Below are 24,336 nucleotides of genomic sequence, written 5' to 3'. Positions count from 1 at the left end.
GCAGGACCTTGCACTTGGCCTTGCATGTCTAAGAGATCGATACATTGCTTACTTTAACTACTGAATTTTGGCCTTGCTCTAACAAAATTTCTTCTTAAAAGAAATCAAGTATCGCACCAGTATGTAAGAAAAGAAAACCATTATGAGTGATTTCAAGCACTCCTATAAACAAAGCCAAGGATTCAGCCTCCACCAACCTCAGAGTTTGTTTCTGCATAGAAGTGAAATTGCAGTACCTGTGAAAAGCTGAGAACAAGCTGCTTGGACTCAGCAACACCGGCCCTTGAGGCAGCACAGTTCCTCGTTCGTTGACCCAGTGCAAGTATCCTCTGGTCATGTCTGCCATTCCAATAGCACGTGCTGAGCAATACAAAAATTTATACCCATTCCTGTCAACAGAAACAAAAGAAGTAGTTATTATAAACATAAAGCGGGTATTTTGACATTAATAATGTTGTGGGTTTATTTTTACATGAATCAGATCATGGCTGTTAAACAGACTTATGTTTAACCTAGACTTACTTAAAAGGAATAAAAACATTTATGCCAGAACCTTGGATAATTAAAATCTGTCTAGCTCCACAGCAGTCAGTGATTTACACCTAAAGAGGGCTCATTTATCTCTGGTCTTCTCATGGCTTATGACTTCTTACGGTTTTCTATCTGCCCCTGCACAGTGGAAGGACACTCCCCACAACTAACTGAAATGAATCTGTTAAGAGGAAAGCACTCGGCATAAAGCAGAAAATGGTGTATTAGTCTTCGCTGTATTAACAGTGCTGTACTCCTGCCTCTGGGGTCTCTGCATAAAAAGAACAGTCTGTGTGCAGCAGCAACACACCCCTTCAAGTCTGAGCAAATCTGAACTTCAAAACACAGCATGAGAAGTAATCTTTGACTTGACACTGCAATAAAAGTTGCGGCAGAAATTACAGGTATTCTTTATTCTGTTCATGGGAGAACAAAGTCCAATTATGTTAATCCAACTTAACAGCAATTTGGTTTGCAAGTCCTATTAAAAAATTGTTCATAAAATAAAGAAATAGGGTATTCAATGCACGCATAGTCACTAAATCTAACTACTGAATATTTATATAGTGTTCAGCTGTACTATCTAGCCACCTCATAATTAACTCAGTGATCTGAAAAACATGACTCAAATCTATTTATTTCTCCTACATTTACGGTCACCAAAGCCCTAACAATTGACAGTGCTGACAGACATAGAAATAACAGCTGCAATTAAAAAAATAATTAACATTTTCACCAAACGTAATGCAGAAATTATTCATAGAACTAAATACTGCTCAGTATGTGACTTCCCAGGCTGCCCTGTCTTTTCTGTGATCACGTATTTCTATACAGAATAAAAGCACAGACAAGTGTTGGCATAATTTAGATTCCATCATTGATAATTTATAATTCATCATCCACGTAAAACAAAGAGCAATAAACGAACCTTAGCATAACCCTAGTTAATCTGATTTGTTCTGTGTACTAAGAGGACAATTGTGATGTGTACCAGAGGCTCTTCAAACATTTATGGTAATTTAAATTCAACTGTCCTTCTATGTTCAATGTAATATAAAGAAAACCAATTTTATTTTCTGCATAAGTGGAAATATCAAGCTGAACAGACAGCAATCAGTAATTCTCCTTGAAAAAGGTAAAATCTGAACATGTAACATCAGAAGATATCAGATACTTCGTCTGATTCCATTCAGACATCAATCAGTTCTTCTCCTCGTTTCCTTTTTTCTCTCAATTGCTAATCACAAAACTCTGGTTTTGATCCCCCAGTGTACACCATGGCCTGACTACACTGCAAAATGCATGCTGGGCACCAACACTACACCTGCACTCTTGCATGAGCCTTGCTCCCCTGGAAGCATTCCCACACATCACCCCATGTGAGTTGGTATGGTCTGCTTGTTCTTCTGTTCATATTCATTCAAGGGAATATCCCAAGTTTTTTGGAATATGTTGTTCTAGGTTGTACGAGGGTACTGTTCCTGTTAATGACATTAAGTGACCTAAAGCACTGCTGATCGACTGTTGCCCAAAAGCTAATAGAATACAAAAGTTTTTTCAAAACATCATTACATCACACATATATTGAGCTACTTTTTGACCCCAGACAAGCCAAGTTTGGTGAGAAGAAATCCACCTACAGTGACCACCCTGGGGAACAGTCCTTAAGCATTTCACAATCTCCTCAACAAGGAGAGACGGGAAGGTGGAAAAGCACCTCACGAATCAATGCTACCACAATTCCCAGTTTGTAAACTAAGTTCCACTTGCTGCAACTGCAGCTTTTGGTATCACAAAGCAGGCTTTGCTCTGGATATCATACAGCAGATCCTTACACCCTGTAAGCATCACTGAATCGATGAGATATTGATAAAATTGTCACCCTTAGAGGTTAAGAGAAGCCTAGAGAAATTTCAATCTTAATGTGCAAATGAATAAACACAGACCAGCCACAGACGCATGAACAGGTTTACTGAATACTCACTGGCTCACTTTATGGTACAACTTTGCAATCCCTTGGTGTGTCCAGTCTTTGCCAAGAGTCGGCAAAATATGACCTAAAGTATCTGACCTGAATAAAGGAAAAACAATGGAGTTGAACTGAAAAAAACCCAATACTTATAACAACAGACGAGGGTTATACAAACCCCAGTAAATTATTTGAGCAGAGGCAAAGGAAAATAAGGTTTTCTGTAAGGTACTGATTGTGATCAAAGGAGGATGATGTTATTCCCCTTTCTTCTGAGATAAAATGACACGCCCATCCGTGGCCATGTTAATTACTCTTGTGCCCCACGACTTGTCTTCACGGATAAGCTCGTGACCCATAAGGTAACATGGAAGTTACAGCCCAGAGACTATCAATCAGGCCTGTGTAGTAGGTCAGTCAGTACTAAGTATGCTTTTTGAAGTGTACATTAAATGGTTTTGAAATAAACCAAATCTACCCGTAAGGGAAGTTTATGGGAAAGTCAAAGCATGAGAAGTGACATTCTAGCTCCACATAAAGCCAGCAGTTGGTCATGCAGAAAGTATTAGGAAATAGTTATACTGGTTTTAAAGTATTTCCTGCTTTACATGAGGGAAAATTATTTGCACTATAATAACATCTAGAAATTCAAACAAATGAGAACCTCACTTGACTAAGCATTACACAGATTCAGAGCAAGAAATCCACACCCTTGCAGCTTAAAGAGAAAGCACTGGGCAGTGGCTGAGGATGGGTTTGCAATGGTATTATAAGGGGAAGTGATTTGGTAACTTTCTGATCAGCCCAACAGCAGACAAGCAAGAAGATCCCACTCACTTTACTGAAGCTTAAGAAAATAAGATAGGGAGGATATTGCCACCAAAAAGTTTGCCCTACAATGGATAAATCCCAAGGAAGAGAGTTTCAGTTTAAATTAAGTATTTTATGTCTTTTTATTCTTTTGCCTTGTTCTCTTTTTCAAATTACAAACAGATGAGTTTGGTCTTGAAGAAACTGATTTTGAAACATATCTAAGCATTTCAGTTTAAAAGGTCAAAAGAAAATTCTTATATTTTTATTGTGTGTTTCCTTGTTCCACATACAATTGTTTTCTCCAGTGTTAAATAAATAAATGGGATTCAGCGAGTGAATTGTTTTGATCAGTCTAAAATCGTGGGTTTTACCCAAAGTTTAAATCTGAAACTTTCCATCAAATTCTAATTCTGACACTGATTTCAGAGTCCTGTCTTCTAAGCAATAATAGCTCTCACTGGAATGCCCTTAGTAATGCCTTTTAAAACAGAATTTATGTGTTTCTCTTTTTAATGTAGGCACCACAATCGTTAAGTGTGATGCAGCACAAAGGTTATGATTTTGCAGACGGCCCTCCAGCACTACTGTAAATACTATCATGGAACACCAGCAGGTCACAAATAATGGGCACATATATGGCATATGTCTTTATGAAATTAAGAATTCAGCATTGTTTGAAAGCTAAATTTAAAAAAACAAACAAACAAACATCAACAGCCCCCAAAAACCACTAGTATACGATGATTCTGTGAGTCAAATTTCCCTGTTAATTACTTTTTCCTCTAGTTCCAAGGACACCTTGCAGATAAAGCCTCTTCCTGTTCATGAACTCACCGTGTGATTGTTCCATCAATGTCAGAAATAACAACTTTATCATCCCAGTTCCATAGGTAAATGGTGCCTTCGCAGCGGCAAGTGCCTTGATACTGTGTTGTAACACTAAAGGTCACATCATTGGGGCCGTTCTTGAGCTTTAAGCTTTTCTGCAAGACATTATCAGCAAGATAATCAACAACCTGAGCATGTGGAATGGACGCAGCGCAAAGCCACAGATGACCGCTGCGCGCTGGTCACACTGAATTGCAGTGCTTTCAGCAGAGCTAGCGTCCAAATAACGATAGCAGAGGTTTGCCCTGTGCAGTGCACATGAGGCATCGATTTGTAGAGCAGAACAAGACAAACAAACAAAACTCTGTTTCACAGTAAGGGATATAAAAAAAAAAAAAAAATCCCCAAAAGTTCACTTAAACAATAACAAATTATGGAATAGGGACTATCTAGGGGGATTTTCCATTCTGAGATACAGATCCATATGTAGAGAGGAAATGTGGGTAACAAGGACTTCCATGAACTCTAATTAAGAGTGTTTATATGGAGACTTGTGTTCTATGGTATTACATCTCTTTCCTATAACCCACCTCTTGTACCATATGACCTATGACCCTTGGGGTCTCCACCAAATTTCCTGAACTCCCCCACTTCCGTGCCCTTCCCTCCCACTGCCTCCCATGTCACTTAGCAACACACTGGGCAAAAGACTGCTGAATTGATTCTATTTGTGGACCTAATCATTCATTTTCACCAAGCTGCAGGAGTTTAAGTGTCTGTTTTTCTTAGTTATATTTCACTGCAACTTTTCAATTAGTTAGGAAATGAACAAGAGGTGGCAATGAAGAACAACTGATGGGTAACTGATGAGTATTGCCCACTGTTTCATCAAGAAACCAATCTAGAAGAAGTTTTAGATTCAACGAATTTCTGCAAGGTTTCCGAATCTGAAAAGCAGCAGTATGTTTGTGTAAGCCTTATTTTTTGTTTGCTATACAAAATTACCAACACATCCTATCTATCTCTTGCGAAAAATTCTACACTTATAAACTATTCAGGCAGTGAGTGATGGGCTGTTTAATGCCATACGCCTTGTGTGAGTTTCCCTCAGAAAACTAATTGGCTGTAGGTAAGACGACAAAAAGTATTTCCCCAAAGTGAATGGAATGTGCAGAACACAAAACTAACAGTTTTTTCACCATTAGTCAAAACACCTCTGTCACAGAGCAAGAGAATTGGCTCCCATGAAATTAATAGCCTGACCTCATAGTAAGTTCACAAGCAGCTCTTTCAGAAGTTACTAACAGAAAATCGTGTTTGTGTAAAATGTGATTGTCTGCCTATGAATGACGGGAAAGGAAAGGAGAGGGTGGATAAAAAGATAAAAAATAAGAGAGGCCTGTGGGTTGACATAAACACATTATACATAATACTAAAAGGATGTGGTTCCAGTGCATTTACACAGGTGACACTTTGGAATTGAACTGGATTATTTTCTAAATGGGATCCCATGTCTCCCAGTCTCTGAACCCCAGCACATGCTGGAAGGTGCAACATTCATGCTTAATACTGAAAAGGGGAAGGAAAAGATTTTGGGTTTTAATATAACAGAGAATCAAATGTAAGATGCATGAGCTAATTAAGCTTTGCAAGCCTGAATAACAGTATTGTTCATGTTGTATTAGAAATGACATTTCAGAATAAGGATGTGAAATTAACTCACAAGCTGGTCAGAAGTGAGTCGAAGCGTTTTTTTGTAACTGATTCCAGGCAATAATGAGAGATGACTTGTGTTGGTTTGTAATGACCCGAAGTTTTGTTTGGCAGCTCTAGGGTCTTCATCGCTTGAAGAAGATTCATCTTTTATTCTGGAACATTGTACACACAGAAAATGATGGTATCATGTCAGTAAATGCATCTCAGTATCCATTAAAAATGCATTAACAGTGAGTCACCAAACAAGTCATTGAGTCTCTGCTCCCAAGTACTGTCTCACAGGAGGTCATTCATACCATGGCTTTAAAAATATCAATGAAGTGCTGGATTTTCATTCACGCATTTTCCCTGTTATTCATACTTGGACTGTTCCAGCCATTCACTTGTCTATAAACTACATTACTTAACAGCTGTAAATTAACGTGCCATATTTACTCAAAAAATCTAGTGGCAAAAAAGAAAAATAATATCCATTACATAATGTAACTGAAAGAATTCCCCAGTTCTCAGATGAAGAAAAAAGAGTTTGCTATGCTGGCTTTCTTTTCCCTCCCTTTCCTCCCTCCCTCCCTCCAAGAATTTATCAATTAATAAAAAAGAAGACCAGGCGATGCAAATTTTATTATAGAAAGTAACTCCTCCTTCTCTTTCCATGAGCAACTTTAGATCACTGGATTATTCTTTTCCAGGATGTACAGGATTACTCTATTCAGGATACAATGACAAAAAGTCCTAAAGCCTCAGCTCATTTACACAACTCGGTTTAAATACACATCAGTGTAATTTTTTTTTTCCCCATGCTACAACCATTTTTTCAGATATTTGTTAAGGATATTTTTTCTTCAGAGAGAAAGTTTTCTTGACAGCAAACAAATCTGTCCCATTAGTTAGAAGGTAAAATATCCTTTCACATCCTATGAAACAGCACTTGAGCTCTTATTTCAAGCACACCAGGATGTCGTTTGATGTTAGGAAGTCTTGACCCAACATCAAGGTACCACATGTCACGACTAGCAACATTTAAAAGCCTATCTTATCCTTTGTAACATCGGATCTCAAAAGCTTTACTCAACATCCCACTTGCTGCATTCCACTTGCAAGCAATAAATTCTTAATGGCAGATTCTAAGGTCAGTTAAAATTTAAACAAAGAACACCAATTACAGAATCCAGTCTGCTTGAAGTTTTAATCCCACTTTAAAGCTTATCTTTAAACAACCATGTAAGAAACACACCTAAATGCCAGTTGTCACCTTTAAAAGGAAAATTAGCCTTTCCGATTTATTCTGTGGCTCTCAGAAACTGAGAGGCAACTGAGAGAACAGCTAGTCTCCCATAGAACGAGGAATCCTCCTTCCACCACACTCTCCTAGACTGCAACTGCTGACCTCCAGAAAGAATGACAGTTAATGCCTTTTTGTTTCATAAATGGAATTCTTGAACTTAACGAGCATAAAGCGTATTTGAATCCGTCCCTTTCCAGCTCTACGTGCAGACAGCACTCAGACGGGCTGTCTCTACAGGAGGATCTCCACATACAGCACAGTGGTAAGGTAGGAGAGCTGTCCCTAACTCATCCCTCCAAAGCCTCCAAAGCAAGCTAAAGATCCTCTTATGGAACCCTCCTGAAGGAGAGATTCTGGCCATACAGTATGATTAGTTTGGAGCACGAGAAGGAAGAGATTTCTTCAGTCCTTAAAAGAAGAAACATGACTACTGGCTGTGAAAAACACTCCAGTCTTAGGCCCCCGAACTCCCCAAAATATGAAAGAACAAATTAAGCTATCAAGCCATACATGTAAGTAAATCGGAAATTGTAGCAACTGGGGTCTGACAACAGCATGGGGACTTCTATGAAGTTCCCTTGAAAATTCTAGAGAGGTACATACGGATTTGGAGAACTGCTCCAATCATTGTTTGTTTTCAAGGGGCTGTCACGGAGCTGCCAGCCAAACCACAGAAACACCAGAGCACGCTCGCAAGGCCTGCAACCCCGCTATGGGTGCAGCCTTCCTATCCGCGCTTATTTCCTTCAATGAAGGATAAAATGAACATATTTCACTGGCGCGGTGTTTCTTTGTTCAAACTTAAGAGGTAGCTTGCTTTCATTTTTAACTGGTAACTCCTGCTCATTTCAGGAACAGATAAATTTTGGGGTACCTATTTGCCATGCTCATCTGTGAGGAGTCTTCTCCTGTAAGTCCACTCCCACTCATACCTTGCTCTGGCTTTGTTTCCTGTAAAAATACAAGTATGAGAAGCTGTATATCTCCTGTTGGGCAGAAAGCAGATTTTTTTTTTAAAAAACTATTTGAAAATCGAATTCTGTCTTGTACAGCCTTGGTAAAAATCAACACCATGTTTGTTTCCTTTGCTTGCAGGCAAAGTAAAACTTCATGGTTTTCTTAAAGAATAAAGGCTGAACAAAGAACTAAAATTGCAAATATAAAACTCAGAAGAAGAATTAAGATTTAGTTTTGCGTGGAAGAAGTACAGAAATATCAGATTTCACATCTAGTACTACTGAAGCTCTGGAATCAATCCCCTAACGACTCAATTCACGCTCCTCAAATAGCTAGATTTCACCTGAAAGAACAAATTATGACTCTGGAAAAGAAAAAAAAAAAACATACCTTTTATAGAAACATTAAAATGTTTAATCCAGTAAGACTTTCCAAACTGCTTTTACCTTGAGTAGATGCTAAGCTCTATCAATTTCATCCCACAAGATTTTTAAATAGTAAATGAATTTATGAGACACGTAAACAACAATAACACCTCCCCTTATCCATTTATAGCTGCCACAGCTAGAAACCAAATACTTCCACCCAGACAGGAATCCTAAAATCTTCAATAAACTGTAGAAACTAAAATCTCACGCTCTGAAGCCCTTACCCACAGATCAGTACAATGGTTATTTCATGCAACACTAACAGAGTTCATCGACTGAAGCACAGCCATAAAAATGTATTAGAAGTCATTTTCTCCCCTCAAGTACTAATGCTTCAGCAGTATAAATTAATATGAAGAGGTTTTATTAGCCAACTTTAAAGATTAAATATGTCTAGACAGGAGATCAATATTTCATATAAAGTTTTGCTTCTTTCACTGTTCTTTAATGTTCATCCACAACTTTAAGACTGTTGTTAGAAACTTTTAATGCTCAGAAAAGACATTCAAAAAGACTTTAAAATATATAGTCAGTTTTCCATCCTAGGTTTTTCTGAATTTTACAGCTCATACTACTCATAAATATGTCTGTTCTTCAACTATCAAAAAAAAGCTGCAGAAAGGTAGGTAATCTGCCCGAAAACATTAAATTAGTGACACAGTTCTTTGATGGTAGGCTCCCAAACACAAATTTAATCCATTAGATAAAACTGCCTCAGGTTTGTGTAATGAAAATAAATGCTGAACCAAAACACTGCAGGCAGATGTTTCAGGTAGGGTTTGATGCAAAGCTTTCTGAAGTCAAAAGAAGTCAGACTTCAGACCCTGCTTAAGCACCTTTCAGTGTGTATATCCTCAGCCAAACTGAATATTAAGTTCTTCTCAGAAGCAAGTTCTGAGGGATGAATATGGAGGTGTCCAGCCTTGCCACGGCAAACAGAAGGAAACGCTGCTTGCTTTTTAAACTTACCTCTTTAATAGTGCTGTTCCTCCCTCGCCAGGAAAACCACCACCTTCCACCTTTTTTGGGCATCTTGTCCCTCATTATAGATTCCACAGTGGCCTGTGATAAATGGATGGTAACATAAAAAAAATACCAAAACAAAGGACAACCTGATATATGTAAATGAAAGAAAGTGCCAAACACACAATTTTAACTGATAATAAATAGAATAAAAGTAAACATACTGTCTGTGGACCATAAATTCTACTAAAGCAAAATCTAATGGTATCCAGAGCTGCTCTGAAATAACTTAAGCATGAATACTTATGGTATTTTTTAAAGGAAATGAAAGAGATAAAATCAAAGAAGAAAAAAAAGCATAAATAGATATTAGTATAATGTTTAGAATGGAGGACCTACTGTTTTTAAGTTGAAGTTACTTAGTGCAAATTATATTGGAAAAAGAAAAATATCGCTTCCTGAAGGAGCCTCATGCCAACCAGTAACAAACTCACATGCAAGAGGGTTATTCTCATTGAAAAATAACTACAAAGTTCATATTTAATCACCAGTTTGGAAAAAAAAAGCAAAGGTACTAGTTTTTATGAGTTTAGGATGATGCTATGAATTTGACTGACAGTGTTAGAACTGTTCTTTCTAAATCCTGTCTAGTTTTCATCGGTTGTATATACTAGACCTCAGTAGAAACAAGTTTCTTCCAACACCCCTAACGAGTGCAGCCTTGTGCATTGTAACAAGGAGGGCTGGATCCTTACACTCAGAGAGCAAGCAAAAGAAGGGGGAAAATACTACAGTAAAGGTGGCCACCATGTGTCGTATTTCCTTGAACTGGCTTCCTGAGATGACAGCCTCCACTGCAAGCTAAGTCACCAAAATTAAACTGTGATGTTGATTAGGGATTTTAAAAAAAAAAAAAATTTAATCATTCCAATAACTCGTAGCAGTTAAGAGAGAGGGTGGAGTTCAGCTAAGGTATGGGACAATGCATCCCTTTTCTCTATTTTCCATAGGATCTTCTCTTTGCTATACTATCTAAACCCTATGAGAAAAGGAAGTAGGGACAGAGGAATAAAATTGAGCAAGTAAGTTGAGAACTTTTAAAGCAAAAATAAGAAAAACAAGGAGCAGATGGAGCTACTGAGAATGGAATGCCACTGCTGAGAACAACGGCTACAATTTAAGGAGGTTCTCAAACATACAGACAACATCAAGCAGATGTCCTATTGACTTTCAGTGAGATAATTCACATGCTTATAATTAGACATGTGGTTGAGTATACTCTGCAGAACATGAGTGATTTTTTTGAAAAAAAAAATACAGTTTTCAATCACTTCATAAAGCCAGTTTGGTAAACTATCTTAGTATTTCAATACCTTAGTTCCATTATTACAGCAAATCAAAACTCTACTTAACACATCATTAAGAAAACCAGTAAGATGACTGGTAGTATAAATGATTAATTTAGTTTCAGAGGTACAGTTCAGCCTTCAGAAAGTTATCAGCCTTAAGAATATGTTAACCATTAAAAAAGTGAACACACTGAATTTCATACTCATACTTTTCTTGACTGACAACCTATATGAATAATGGCGTAAGCATAATGCTGTTGAAAGAATTGCCACTTCCCTTAACAACAAACAACTTCATACCAATTCTTTCCCTTTACCCATCCTCGGCAAAACCCAAAACACCTGGTTCGGGCATCAAAGTATTTCACTAAAAATGCAGTTACCTTGCATTATCTTTATTGTCACTGAAGACACAACAGGCACCTATCAAGGTCTGAATCATTCGGTGGAATTGCCCCACAAAGAGAGTGCGATAAATATATACCTTCTGTAGGCATTTGAGTCCCATAAGATGAATACCACCTTTGATGATTTCTAGAATATTTGCAGTAAAGCACAAAACATCCTTGAAATTCAAGCCAGGTGTACCATATGTTTGGGACTTGTAGGATCAATTTATATTGGGATGCTACGATGCAGCTACATGTGACTGCATACACAGATAATGTGGCACTAAGAAAGTGGGAGAGTATTCTGGGCTTTGAAGAAACCTTTACTCCCCATTCATGGCAATAGAGACAGCATTTAAATTCACAAAGATTAAATTGAAAGACATTTGAAGTGCTGTAAATGACAGAAGGAAAATTTAGGTTCCCAAGTTTATTAAATCCACGGCTAACCAGGATACTGAATAGTGCTAATGGTGATACTACTTCTTTATATACATTTACAGTAGTGTGTATTTCTGTCCTGAGCATCGATGTGGCACCAGGTCACATGGAATTGGACTAAATTCATCAACACACTTAACATAAGCCAACATACATAGCTGTCACACAGTCGTAGCTATCTGCCACTACCTACCCGAGCGACCAAATGAGAAATAAAGAACTAGCAAGCTACAGGCCTTCCTTATCTAGCAGTTAAAGCTTATTCACTGAGGTTTAAATTCCAGGTGTTTATTGGACAATATATGCTCTATACAGATAAATGGAAAGCAGTCACCAAATATTCAGCTGCAGCAAACACCAACATGGGTCAATGTAACTTATGTTTATAATCCATATTAATGAAGGAAAAGAGAAAGTTTTCCTCCTTCAAAATACTTGTAATGATCTTAGCCTAGCACATAAACACTATTCACAGACCAAATTTAGTCCTGCTTATTTAGCTCTTAGCATAAGCTGGATGAATGGTTATGTATGGATAGATACTACTGATGTGCAGATTCTTTTGTACAACCACCCTCTTCCCTGCCTTAATAAATGGTAGAATGTCACAATTCCTGCCCTGACCAACCTTCATGTTCAATCTCACCTTCGGCAAAGGTTTCTGGAATGCCTGCATTGCCAGCATAAGGGGACCAGCTGTTGTCCAGTTGTAGTACCTGGGCGTGCAAGAGAGCTGGTTACTGCGTTTGTAATCCCAAGGTTCCAATTCACAATCTACCCAGTTTGTATCATCGGGCAGGTTAAAGCCATGAAGCCCCTTTAGCACAGATAAAAGTGGCCTGCATCAGTAAAAGCAGGCCCTGTGTATGTTCACAGGTATTTACAATACACTTTCCAAGACACACAAGAGAAGTTAGGTCCTTACGTAGAAATGGTATTTGTCATACATTCCTCATGTCCTTGCTACACCTCATTATCACAGCATGAGCTACATTTTTTACAAGCTGTTTTCACTGGTTTTCCATCAAGGAACTACACCAAAGTTAGGGGCCGCAGCCTGTCGGACTACAGTTAGTCTGTAGGATGTCAAGCTTTTGCTGTTATGTGCTGAACATGGGTCAACTCTTGTTACAGACAGTAGGACAAACATAGTATTATCATCCGTCTAGGGACGCTGAAGCTCACATGACATCCAGAGACTTTGACTCTAATATCACTAAGTACTTCTCTCCTCCCAACGTATCAGTAGGCAGGAAAATCTTACCATCAAATTCAGAGAACTAAGTCGGAGAAGAAATAAGGGAGTCACCTCAGACCACAGAGAGGGTCAGGTATGAGGCCACAACATATGTGATACGATATGTAAGGACACACCAGGCATGTCAGATTTGTACGAGCAATGTGTATGACCAAGGGTAGCTTAACCACTAAGTACAGCACAATGCCATGGTCTCTCCTCGACTCTGAAACACTGTATGCCAGATGCAAGGAGCTCTCAAGTCAGAACACTCCCCAGAAAGCTTCATCTGACATAGACCATACTGCTGCATTGCTACCAGCAATATAAACATACAAAATGATGTCTTAGCCTTGCAGAAATAGAAGTCTCAGTGGATGAAGCTTGACAAGTCTTGAAAAAGCAATGTCTCCACAGAAGCATATTAGCAAAACATTCAGTATACACAGACTACCTGCTGGGTACAGAGTGCTTGCAAGCACTGCCATATCCCTGTAAATATTAATTATTCAAACTGGCTCAGGGCAAGCCTTAGCAAGTTCACATCCTATTTCATTTTTAGTCTGCCAATTGAATGTGAACACTATTAGCATTTAATACTAGCTTCTTGAAATTCAAATTGTGTCAGTTAGCTGTAACAGGTCATCTGAAACTGCTCTTTACTCTCAATTTAAAGAAGGAAAGGTAACTAGAAGAGCCTGAAGTCACTAGAGTTGACTCTTTCTGGATGAATCTAAGCTATGAACATTCAAAACCTACTTTTCAGCTAATGTGAAACTGATCTAACACACTGAAGTGCCACAGAAGTGTTTGCATAAAATATTTTTTCCCCGGAAGATACTTACTTATTTCCAATCTTAACGACAAGGTTGGGGTCATCAATGATAGCAGGATTATCCACAAACTGCTGATACGTTACTGCGTGTTCTAAGAATTCTTCTGTGGGGGGAAAAAACGACATATGTAAAGCATGTATTTACAGATGCCTGGGATGGGCCAATCTAAACCTCTCCGCCTCTCTCAAACCCATAGGTTTTGCATTCAGGGAGAGCCCTTCATTACTAGGGTGCTGAGATGAGCAGTAACATGGAAGCAAGATGTTCAGAGACTCTCAATCTCAGATGTTGAGGGTTTCTTTTTTAGCTGCTGGGTGTCTCCTGTTCAAAACACAAGCTAAGTGAAAGCTCAGGGATGGAACTGTGAGAGAGGAAAATCAAGCTTCTAAGCAAGGCAAGGAAGTACTTTGTCACACCTTTCACTGATCCTCTGTCCAAGTTAGGAGTAAGAACTGATGGGCCCAACGTATGTGTAAAGCCATAGCCAGAAACTTAATTATCACTTCTAGGGCCTTCAGCAAAACGAAAATGTTTATGAATTAACACCCTTTCCACTGCCTGCAACTCCTTTCAAAAAGTCTATATAGTTCACAAGTGATCCAGATGACAAATACAACCCAAATAAATCACAGTATATTAGAAATGTGTTAATAACTAGCTTCCGAACAGCAATCAGCGTAGCATCAGGCTCTCATGATTTTCAAAACTGCAGAAATTGCAAGTCTTAACACATTTATGTTCACATTATTCAGCTGGAAGTGTAAAGGACAGACCATTGTAAATGATTTATCTAAGAGTCACACAAGAAACTGCAGAACAGGAGCTCAGGTTAGAGTTTCCAACTCCTCCTCCTAGTGTCCCTATATTCAGACCATCTTTTTCATTCCTGACACCAACAGCTGGAAATTTCCTAGCTATATACTGTACCAAGGGGCAAAAGTACCATTAATACGATTGTGATACAAAACATAGTACTATCAGGAAATAAATATACCAATAAAAATACTTCAAAAAAAATGTATATGGTGGATTATTGAAATGTGTTAAAAATCAGAAGTCCTATATATGTCTACCATTTCAAGTCTGAAAAATTCTAGGAAACATAACGTTTCAGGGACAGCCTATGTTCTCAAGACATTTTTGAGTACAGCCACAGGAGGGCACTGCTTCCCCAGTCTAGGATGCTAAAACTTGGCCGACAGCACATGCCTGTAATTCAGAAGGTCGTTCTGTACCTTTGGTTATTTCTTTGTTATCAGTAAGGCCTCCACAGAGAGAAATGGCAATGGAGGGCAGATCTCGAATTCCATCCGAGGTGCTTTCAACTCCACTGTCAACACCTGAGCTCCCGACAGACTGCGGCGAATGGCTGGCAGACCGCGGCCCCGTGTCGTTCGTGTTCTTGCTTTGAACAGCATCCCCGCTGAAAAAGAAAAACCAGGAATTTGGTCTTCATATAGTCATTCCCAAATTGTCTCCCTTCAGCAAGCACCGTTTACATCTCACACACACTTGGGAGGGGCAATAGCTTGGTTTTGCCGGAAAATTTAAACAATGTACTCTCAAACACTGGACTGCTTCCACTCACTTGGCCAAACTGGGCACGTGTAATGTCAGCTTCACTTATTTACAAGAGTGAAAAAATGGACAATAAACTGCACAATCTTTGTAGACAAAACAATGCTACTATAAGTGAAGTTTATACTAGTAGAACCATTCCCTCACCGGAACAAAAATAAACATATTAGTTTATTATTTAATTTGTATTAATCATATAAACTGATAGCTAAACCCAAGACAAAGGATGTGTATGTTTGTGTATTTACATATCATGTATATATAAATAAAATACTCTACATATAAAACATTAGGATTATAATTTTGAGAAACAATAAATAATTATACCCACTTAATCTGTGTATAGATAAAATTATTACTGCAAAGTGCAGGCTCATCAAACTCTGCATTCCATTCCAGATTTATATGAATGCATCTGAAAAAGGAATCTTTTTCTCTGTATTACTAATATTTCTCTTTTATTGAAATGCTAATATTACAACAGCTGAGTTTAAGAAAGCAAACAAGAAAAATAAAATATGCAAGCTACTTGAGTTGCTGCTCAATAACTTCAGTCAAATGACTAGAGTAAGATGTGGAAAGAGGACTATAAATGTTATAAGAGGTTCTAACAAAAATCAGAAAAAGTTGGAAATTTTATGTTCAGGGTGCAACATTTTCATAAATAAACCTGTCATGCATCATCCAAAAACTATTTTCTAACATTCATATGTATAGGTGATCACCCACAGCAGAATAACATTACAGCAATCATTTTGTGCTAATACTGTTAACAGTAAGGTATGTTTTTCAGCGTAATAAGCAAGGAGATGGGGATATTCCAAGGCCAACCGCTCTCTCAGGAAACGTAACATTTACCAACATCAGTGTACATTACATCAACAATCCATGTTCAATATGTGATGCTTAACTGCAAAATAGAAAATCAGTTTCAAGCACACATCTCAGGCCTGAATGCAGAGCCTTCACCTCTGCTTGTACTCTGGAAAAGAGGTCTTATCTGGTTGGCAATGATGGACTGATCTAAATCTAGAAGGTGACAAGAGCTCTTTAAATAGCAAAAATATAAGCAAAGGACTTATACTTCTTGGGGAAATAAAGTGCAGCAACTTCTGGATCCATGTCAGTGAGGTCATCTAAATAGACACCATCAGCACCAAGATGCCGGCTCCGTTTGTCTGTAAGGGATGGCAAAAATAAGCCTATTAGTGAGTATTTTCTGAGTAACAAGCCAAAATTGTTATTACTGTTTAACTATTCATTTTAAGATTCAGAAATCAGACAAGTTATAATAGTTTGTGAACTGCACTGTATAGAATGGTACTGCCAAAACAGTACCCACCCAGGTTGCTCATATGCACTGTTCAGATTTTTAATTCACAAAATGGGACAGCAGCGGACTGAGATATGCTGAGGCCTCCTTAACCCAGACAAAACCAGTGGGAATAAGAAGTCAAAAACAGCAAAAGCAAAGCTTTCTGAGGATTTGTATAGGCCTATTATCACAGTAAGGCAATCAGAGCGTTTAATCTCTGAGAACTAAACTTCAGTGCCCCCTTGCAAAAGGGAAATAACACAACAGGCTACACTATAGTCACCAATAGACTATAACTGGCTTGTTATGGAGACAACTCACTGTTTAGCACATAGAGCTGACATGTTGTGTGTGCACAGGTACCACTGCAGGGGACAAAACCACCCTCCTAGGTCTTTCACTAGGACCAACACAGATTCATCGCTGTCCTGTTGCTGCTGGTACATCTAGGCAAGTAACCACTGTAAGGCCAAAACCTAATTTGGAATTAATTCTAAAACCCACGACTTCTCCCTGTCCCAGTTTCCAACATCAAACATCAGAAAAGCAATCAGGAAAAAAAAAGATATATATATATATATGTAAAGACTGACTAGTAAGCAAAGGAACACTGTCATTTTTGTCTTCAAAGACAGAGTAATACATGGGGAAGTGCCTAAGAAACTTGCGTGTTTACTGATGAAAAAGCAGCTGCACAACCTAGTGTAGGGCTTACATAATTATAGAATAATCAGAGCTCTGAAACATAGCATTTGTAAGCAAATAAGTTTCATGTGAAGATTGTAACACATAATAAAATAGCCTGAATATAGAGCCCAGAAATTAAGAAGCAGAAAAGCAGACAGAGTTGTATTTCACAAATTCAGGACAGGATGTCTATCTACCACACAGAACTGAAACTGCTCATGTGAAAGAAAAGCACTTTATTTTATGGCCAATCAGCTGTTTGTGCAAAAGACACACTGCAACTTTGCACCAGAGCAGGGACGTTCCAAAATTACAAGCAACACATAACTCAAAGTAGTCAGGGCAGGGGAACCAGCAGATGTATAGTGTGCTTGCACTAAAATTGAAATCTCTGAATCTGCCAAATATGTATGAATTTGGAGCAAGTTTTGCAATCTTGCTCATACGCCGCAGAGCTGACAAAAATCCAGACCAAGGAAAATCTTCTATCTTACTACACAGCTCCCATGAACAGCCTGCAGCACAGCTCAGGTTTTGAAGGTCTTTTCCAAAGCTTACTCCTTTCCAGATCTGAAAGCACCTTCAGGGCATAGATTAATCTCTATGACAATGAGGTGCTTTATCACCATGAATTTAAAGACAAAATCATACATATAAAAGCGCAGAATCAACAGCTTTACCTTTCTTTCTGGAAGGAGAATCAGTCTTGCCAGCTGGTTGGGCTGAGCAAGCTGCAGCTTGTTTTATTTCTTCATTGGCAGGCAACAATGGTACAGCTGCTTCTGGAGACTCTCCCTCTGGCTTGTTTGCCTCAGCTGGTGAGGGCTCACTTTCATCAGCAGTTGCTGCATCTCCTTGTCCAAGGGCAGGCAGAGGAGACACAATGTTAAACTCCTCTATAGGAGAACTTGGGATGACCCGAAAGTGAGTGCTTTCAGAAGGATTTACATCCACCATGCTGGGTTCCTTTGTTTTGAGCAGAGAACTGGCCTGTGAGGAATAATAAACAGATTGCTATAAGGAAAAGCTCTTAAAAATGCAGTAGCATAGAACGTGTTCTGTTCACTCCAGTGAGATCAGATTCTCAAGGTAACCAAAACTACAGCAGAAAGTCACAATTGAGTGAGACTACAGGGTACGAAAGACCTTTCTGCTGTCCACTTGCCTGTGCAAAATTCATCTGGTTCTTGGGGCCAGGAAAGGTTTGTTCTGCAATGTGCTCTACAGTCCTCTTTCCCACTCACCTGCCTGGGAGCACACCACAGCTCCCACCCTGCCCTCCTCCCTTCCTGCACCAACTCTAGCTTTTCTTCAGAAGGTAACCCCAATAAACATGAGAAGGGAGCGCAGCCCGGAGTCCTTATACAATCAGGATGCTCCCAGGGACCAGGACAGACGTACACGGCCATTCATCTGTAACCAGATTTAGATTTTAAACCACTTTAGAGGAACAATCCTAGATCTTTGCTGAGCGTGGGACATGAGGTGTTCTTACAGAGGGGAGCTGACCTCCCCCAGCAGCAGCTGTATAGCTGCTATAACCTTCAAGTCACAGCAAACCGACTCTTCCACAAAGATGAACAGCATCCAAAGCATAACTTCCAGTCCAGGTATGGCCAGATCAAGTCTGAATAGTTTGGCTAGGGACACACAAAGGACTGCAGAGGGAAAAGCCTCCAGGAATAAGATTTCCAATATACACCAGGCTGTGTGACTGGGATAAAAATGAAACACCCAAATCTACTAACAGGAAACCCTAAATTCTAGACTGGAAATGCCAATTTAAAACTCCTGCCTAGGCCTTTGCACTGAAATTTAGTCTAGGGACTTGATTTTCTTGTAATATATATAAGGAAGAAAATAATGTGGAGGTGATGGGACAGCTCATCTTTGGACTACTAAAGGAGAGGCCAGAGCTCTTCCAAAGAAATTAAGAATTCTGGATTCCCACTTCTGCTTCTGTCACTAGCTACCAACAGTGAATTAAAGATAAATTGTAATAGTGCTGTTATAATTCTGGTGCCACCAACAAAACACAGTTTTCCTTCTGAGGAGGATACCCACTTCCCTGGCCTGCAAAGCAGGAATTTTATTTCTTTACTCTGTTCCTGACCCCATCACTCCCACAGTCCTTTCTGTGGAGAAGCCAACCTTCAGCAGAAGGGGCCAAACCCCACACCCCCCCTGCCCCTGTAGTTGCAGTATGTCACTGAACTTGACCCTCACTTCTCACACCCTGAGGCAGACATAAGCCCTAAGTCTGCCCTTTGCCGTCTGAATGCTCCAACTCCACAGCTGCCATAGGGAGCCAGCCAGCGCCTGGCTGACCCTAGAAGTGCTCAGCTGCACATGGCTCCTGTGCACTGGGAGCTGGTGCTGCTGGCACGCTACAGATCCTCCACCCAGCCGGCCCAAATGGCTTCAGGCAGGAGAGAGGCAGCAAGCCAGTCGGCTCAGCCAAAAGAACAGCACGTCTGGGCGTGCACAGGTACAGAACTGCAGGTGTATCCGGGTGCTTATGTACTCAAGAAACCAATGTCAATTTTTGCAAATCACACTGCTAACACCAACCACCTATTTTCCATCTAAGACCATTTATCAATTTCAATGATTTACCAAAGGGCATTGGATTTGATTTTTATATGTTATTTAAGCTTCCGTTTTAAGACTAGGTCTCAGGTACTTCCTCATTTTCTACTGTATATCGTTGGTGTTGAGAACACCCATGACACAAGCTCCTTTCCTGTACCTCCTAAGGAGCAAGATGCAATTCTTTACATAAAACATTGCAATGTTATGTAAAAACAGGATCCATTCCCTCTCCAGCAGTCTGCAACCGAATAAGCGCATTTGCCCCCTTAAAGCACAATTGATGCTAGTAGGAACGCAACAAATTACACTGGATACCTTTGCAGCTTGGGGCAGCTCTCCCCAGGCCCAGTGCATATGGGGATTATTCTTCAGTCCGCTTCTGTCCATCGGTTTACTCACTAATTCTGAGTCACTGTTAGGGGTAGGAGGGCGTGAACCTAATGAGCTGAATTAAAACAAACAGAAACTGATTATTACAAAACATTATGAAACCAAAAGTAACCACAGTGCACTACACACTTTCCAAACTCATATCCACCAACACAAAGCATTAAAAATATAAACACTTATCAGCCCACTGACAGCGTGAAAGCATGGAAAAACAGTTTAAACATTTAGGGATCCTTTTAGACTGACATTCAGAGGTCTCATCCGTTTATTTAATAAGCACCATCACAGAAGTAGCACTTGAGAAGCTAAAAGAGATGGAACAAGAGCACTGGACCTGAACATTTCAGGAGGATTTTTGGGTTTCTATGTGGAAAAAAGAACAGAGATGGTACAAGCAGAAGCAGACTAATGTTAGTCTACTATGTTAGTATTGTTACAATGGATGTGAAATGCAGAAATGACTCACAGCAACAAGCCACTTTATCCTGAGTAAGTAATAAATTAGTTTAAGGAATCCAGCTGATTACTTCCTTCTACTAACTTGTTCCATTCTAGCCTTGGATGCATGTTTATAGGAAGAACCAGCAGGAGAGATACACAAAGAAGTCAAGCCCTTCCAGTGCAAAAATATTTAATTGTTTGTTTTGCTGACTACTCAATGTAATTTAATAGTTAATTAGTAAATAATCAGTTTCTAGCATATTTTTAGTGTGGTAAAGTCAATAATGTGATGTCAAGTCAGTCATTAATAAAGATTCACTGATTTCAAGGACAAAAGGAAAAATTCTGATTATCTGCTCTGCCTTTCTGCATAATGCAAGTCATAGAATTTCACCCAGAACCCCCAGAACAAAGCCCATTAATTTTTGCCTGAGCTACAGCACATCTTTGGTATACTTATGCAATCCTGATTTAAAAACTATAAGCAACAGGAGAATCCACAACATTGCTAGATTAAAGGTCCAAACTGAGTTACCTTCACTCTCAAAAACAAAAGGCTTCCCACATTTAGCATAAATTCATCATGTTTGATTTATTCTTTACCTTCTGGATAAACTGAATATCCAAAACAGTTTTGCTCTTTCGATATAAGGCAGTTTTGTAGAGCGAGCTGGTAGGGAATTCATTGTTCACAGGCAAATAACCACTTCACACTATCATAAAAGCAGCTTTTAAATATCTGTGGATTTCACATCTGAAACAGCACCCTAATTATCTACATTATTCCTTGGTTTCATCTATGTTGCAGTAAGATATAACTGGAATATGGTTAAACGCTATGGCTTTTTAGCTACAGAAAATTACATTATCTAACTAAAATTTATAAGCAATACTGCAGAAGATATTTTTTGGTCCTAAGAATTACAAATTTTTATTAGTCCTTAGGGTATAACCTACCATTTGACAGATGAAGGAATCAACACAATGTTATTTTAAAAGTATTTTCAAGTTTTATGGATTCAAGAAAATCCTGGTGGGACTTTCAGCAACTTCTACATCTCCCACTGACAAGTTTCTAGGATTTGAAGTATTTTCCATGCATCTAGTGTCCATTGAAACTTTGGAAATCAGGAGCCTGGGCACTTCAGAAAATCTCAGCAGGCAATGATGCATCTGCTTTAAGCCCAAACGTCTAAATTCAAGGAAGTGTCACTGCATGAGCTAATCTGTGAACTACACATATTTTAACCTTTGAAATACCTACTGCTTACTTAGAAAAATCTCCAGTCTGGGCTCTGGGGTACGTTCAGCCCAGGTTCACCTACAGTAAACAGCCAGATGACCTGAGAGAATATAGGCATTGCTTCAGTTTGGGCTAGAACCTCTGCATTAGAACACTAATCAAGGGGAGACAGCGCGGAGGGAACCTTGCCTTTTCCATAATTTTCCCTGAAAATACAGTTCCCTTGTACACACAACCGAGTGGGGAAGAAGCCCAGGCTGTTAGCACCAAAACCGTGATGGATATTCCCAGACATACACATGTAAGTGCCAGAAATATGGCACTTGCATATGTGTGTATGTTGAAACAGGCAGAGTTCTGCTCCGAGAAGGCTCTTGCTGCAAAAGGCTGCCTGATGCTCCATGCACGTGTCTGGATTATTGGTTCAGAGCTGATATAGCTACAAGTGTAAACAAGGTAAATTAGGAACAGGGTGAGCATGTAGCCCCCAAAACAAAGTACACAAAATACTCTCATACACACACAGTACACATACTCTCTACTGAATTTTCAACACAAGCACAACGGAGACATCTTCTCATTCTATAAATACCACTTTTCTAGGCAGTAAAATATAAGGATTTAGTAGTAACAAAAAATCTTAGATCTTCAGAATTCTGTTCAGTTGATTCCTCCTTGTAGATTAGAGTACAAATGATAATACAACCTCATGGCAGAACAGAATTACCATTGCAATGCCATCTTAATTTAAAAGGCCCAAGACTAAATCAGAGTGCAGACATGCATCCACAAGTTAAATTATTTTGTTTGTATAAAAGGATACTAAAGCATTCTTGTTCCTTGTAGCATCTGGAACATAAACTGGAATTTTTTATGCCACCCACAAACATTAATATAGGGTTGGTGGCCTCGCAATGAGAGCTGGTTTTCCATTACGGAGAAATTACTTTTTTCTTCATATACCATATTATTGTGTAACACTCAATAGCTACACTCTCCAACTAATATTCCTCTGGAACAGCAACAATAACCTCTGTAGTTTATGGACACAGATGGCAATTATGCCTACTACAGTCCTGTTTGTATACTTCCTGTTTGTAGAGTTCTGCTTCCATATGTAATGCCAGATGTCGTCTCCTTTACCCACACTGGGACTATTTTGGCTGATATTCAGTTCATACTCTTGCTACCAAAGTAAAATGAAATTGAAGACTGATAGGGCTCAAAATTACATTCCTTTAATTTTTTTTTAGCTCAGGTCAAATTAGATCCTGGATTAATGCTACACTTGCACTAGGGCTCAATAAGGCTGAATACCATGGCCACATAGCATATGTAACCCAGCAATAGAATCCTGCAAATGCATCCATGAATCAGACTCAAAATGGGTTCTTTATTCCTAACACCATCATGATGTTTGTCTCGGGATGAACTGTGCCTTGCAACTCCTCTGTCCTGAAGTTAGGCACTGATCCAGCCCTGCTGAAATTCACTTGCCTTAGAGATTGCTGCAGATAATGCAGATCAGACTAGAGCCACCCATGCTGTCAACACTGTACAAGGAGGAAGGGAAACTTCAGTCATCTGGATCAGCATATCTGATTCACATCCCATAAATGCTGAATATAGGTATTCCGTAACAGCTACGACTGCACTTAATGTAATCTAATGTCAAAGAATAAGTAACTTGGCCTGTAGTTGGCAGTTCTACAACAGCAAATCATGCTGCTCTTTGCACTGTTTCCCCCTGCAAAGCAGAGACAGCCCTGAGAAAGCAGCAGTGTGACCTGAGAAGTCAGGAGGAAAAGCAGCCTCTCTCATGTACATGTCACAACAATAGCGGAGAGCCTCTGAACCTCCTTTGAGATGGCCATAACTGAGTTTCTTTTTTCACAGAGGAAAACAGCTGCAGACACAGAGAGGTCCGTACGCAGACAAGTTACTACAGCACTTTAGCTGTATGTATATCTAGACTGCAGGACAGGTGAACTCCAGAGCAAAGTTCATGGAACCACCCAGAGCACATCACTGCTCCATCCCAACCTGTGTGCCTGCCCTTCCTTCCCATGAAAAACACAGAACAGCCTGGATTGTCCCAGGATCTCACCTTGTCATGGTGCTGCAACATGGTCAGTTTAAAGAGGGTAGACCTAGAGGCTGGGAAAACCTCAAGATGATCAGTGTTGATACAGCCTTAGGCACCTGGTATGACATCTAGTCTGAGATAGGCAATGAGCAATTTAGCCTGATTTATTACTCAAAGCTTCCCCAGCATTAGTGGAGAATTGTAGAGGTCATATTCAGAAACCTACTTCAAATTTTTTAACTGAGCTGCTGTGACTTCTCTC

The 24,336-nt window shown here is 39.3% G+C and overlaps 1 protein-coding gene across 1 annotated transcript in view; it reads right to left on the bottom strand.

Annotated features, from left to right (window-relative positions):
- Window positions 1–236: 236 nt before the first annotated feature.
- LPIN1 (lipin 1) overlaps window positions 237–24,336 on the bottom strand; it is a gene marked incomplete at its 3' end in the record, with an annotated part of 29,589 nt that continues 5,489 nt past the window's right edge. Inside the window, exons 5-16 of the mRNA XM_010147473.1 lie at window positions 20,230–20,359; window positions 18,003–18,312; window positions 16,405–16,498; window positions 14,978–15,165; window positions 13,752–13,845; window positions 12,316–12,385; window positions 9,497–9,589; window positions 8,017–8,093; window positions 5,865–6,009; window positions 4,148–4,296; window positions 2,516–2,602; window positions 237–389 (exon numbers count right to left, since the gene is read on the bottom strand). Of these exons, the coding sequence (XP_010145775.1) occupies window positions 237–389; window positions 2,516–2,602; window positions 4,148–4,296; window positions 5,865–6,009; window positions 8,017–8,093; window positions 9,497–9,589; window positions 12,316–12,385; window positions 13,752–13,845; window positions 14,978–15,165; window positions 16,405–16,498; window positions 18,003–18,312; window positions 20,230–20,359 (1,590 nt within the window). The remainder of the gene's footprint in view (window positions 390–2,515; window positions 2,603–4,147; window positions 4,297–5,864; window positions 6,010–8,016; window positions 8,094–9,496; window positions 9,590–12,315; window positions 12,386–13,751; window positions 13,846–14,977; window positions 15,166–16,404; window positions 16,499–18,002; window positions 18,313–20,229; window positions 20,360–24,336) is intronic.

The sequence above is a fragment of the Eurypyga helias genome, unplaced genomic scaffold (genome assembly GCF_000690775.1).
Source record: "Eurypyga helias isolate BGI_N326 unplaced genomic scaffold, ASM69077v1 scaffold49892, whole genome shotgun sequence".
Taxonomy (NCBI): domain Eukaryota; kingdom Metazoa; phylum Chordata; class Aves; order Eurypygiformes; family Eurypygidae; genus Eurypyga; species Eurypyga helias.
Note: the sequence above shows the minus strand (reverse complement) of the source record. Positions and strands in the feature narration are given on the sequence as shown.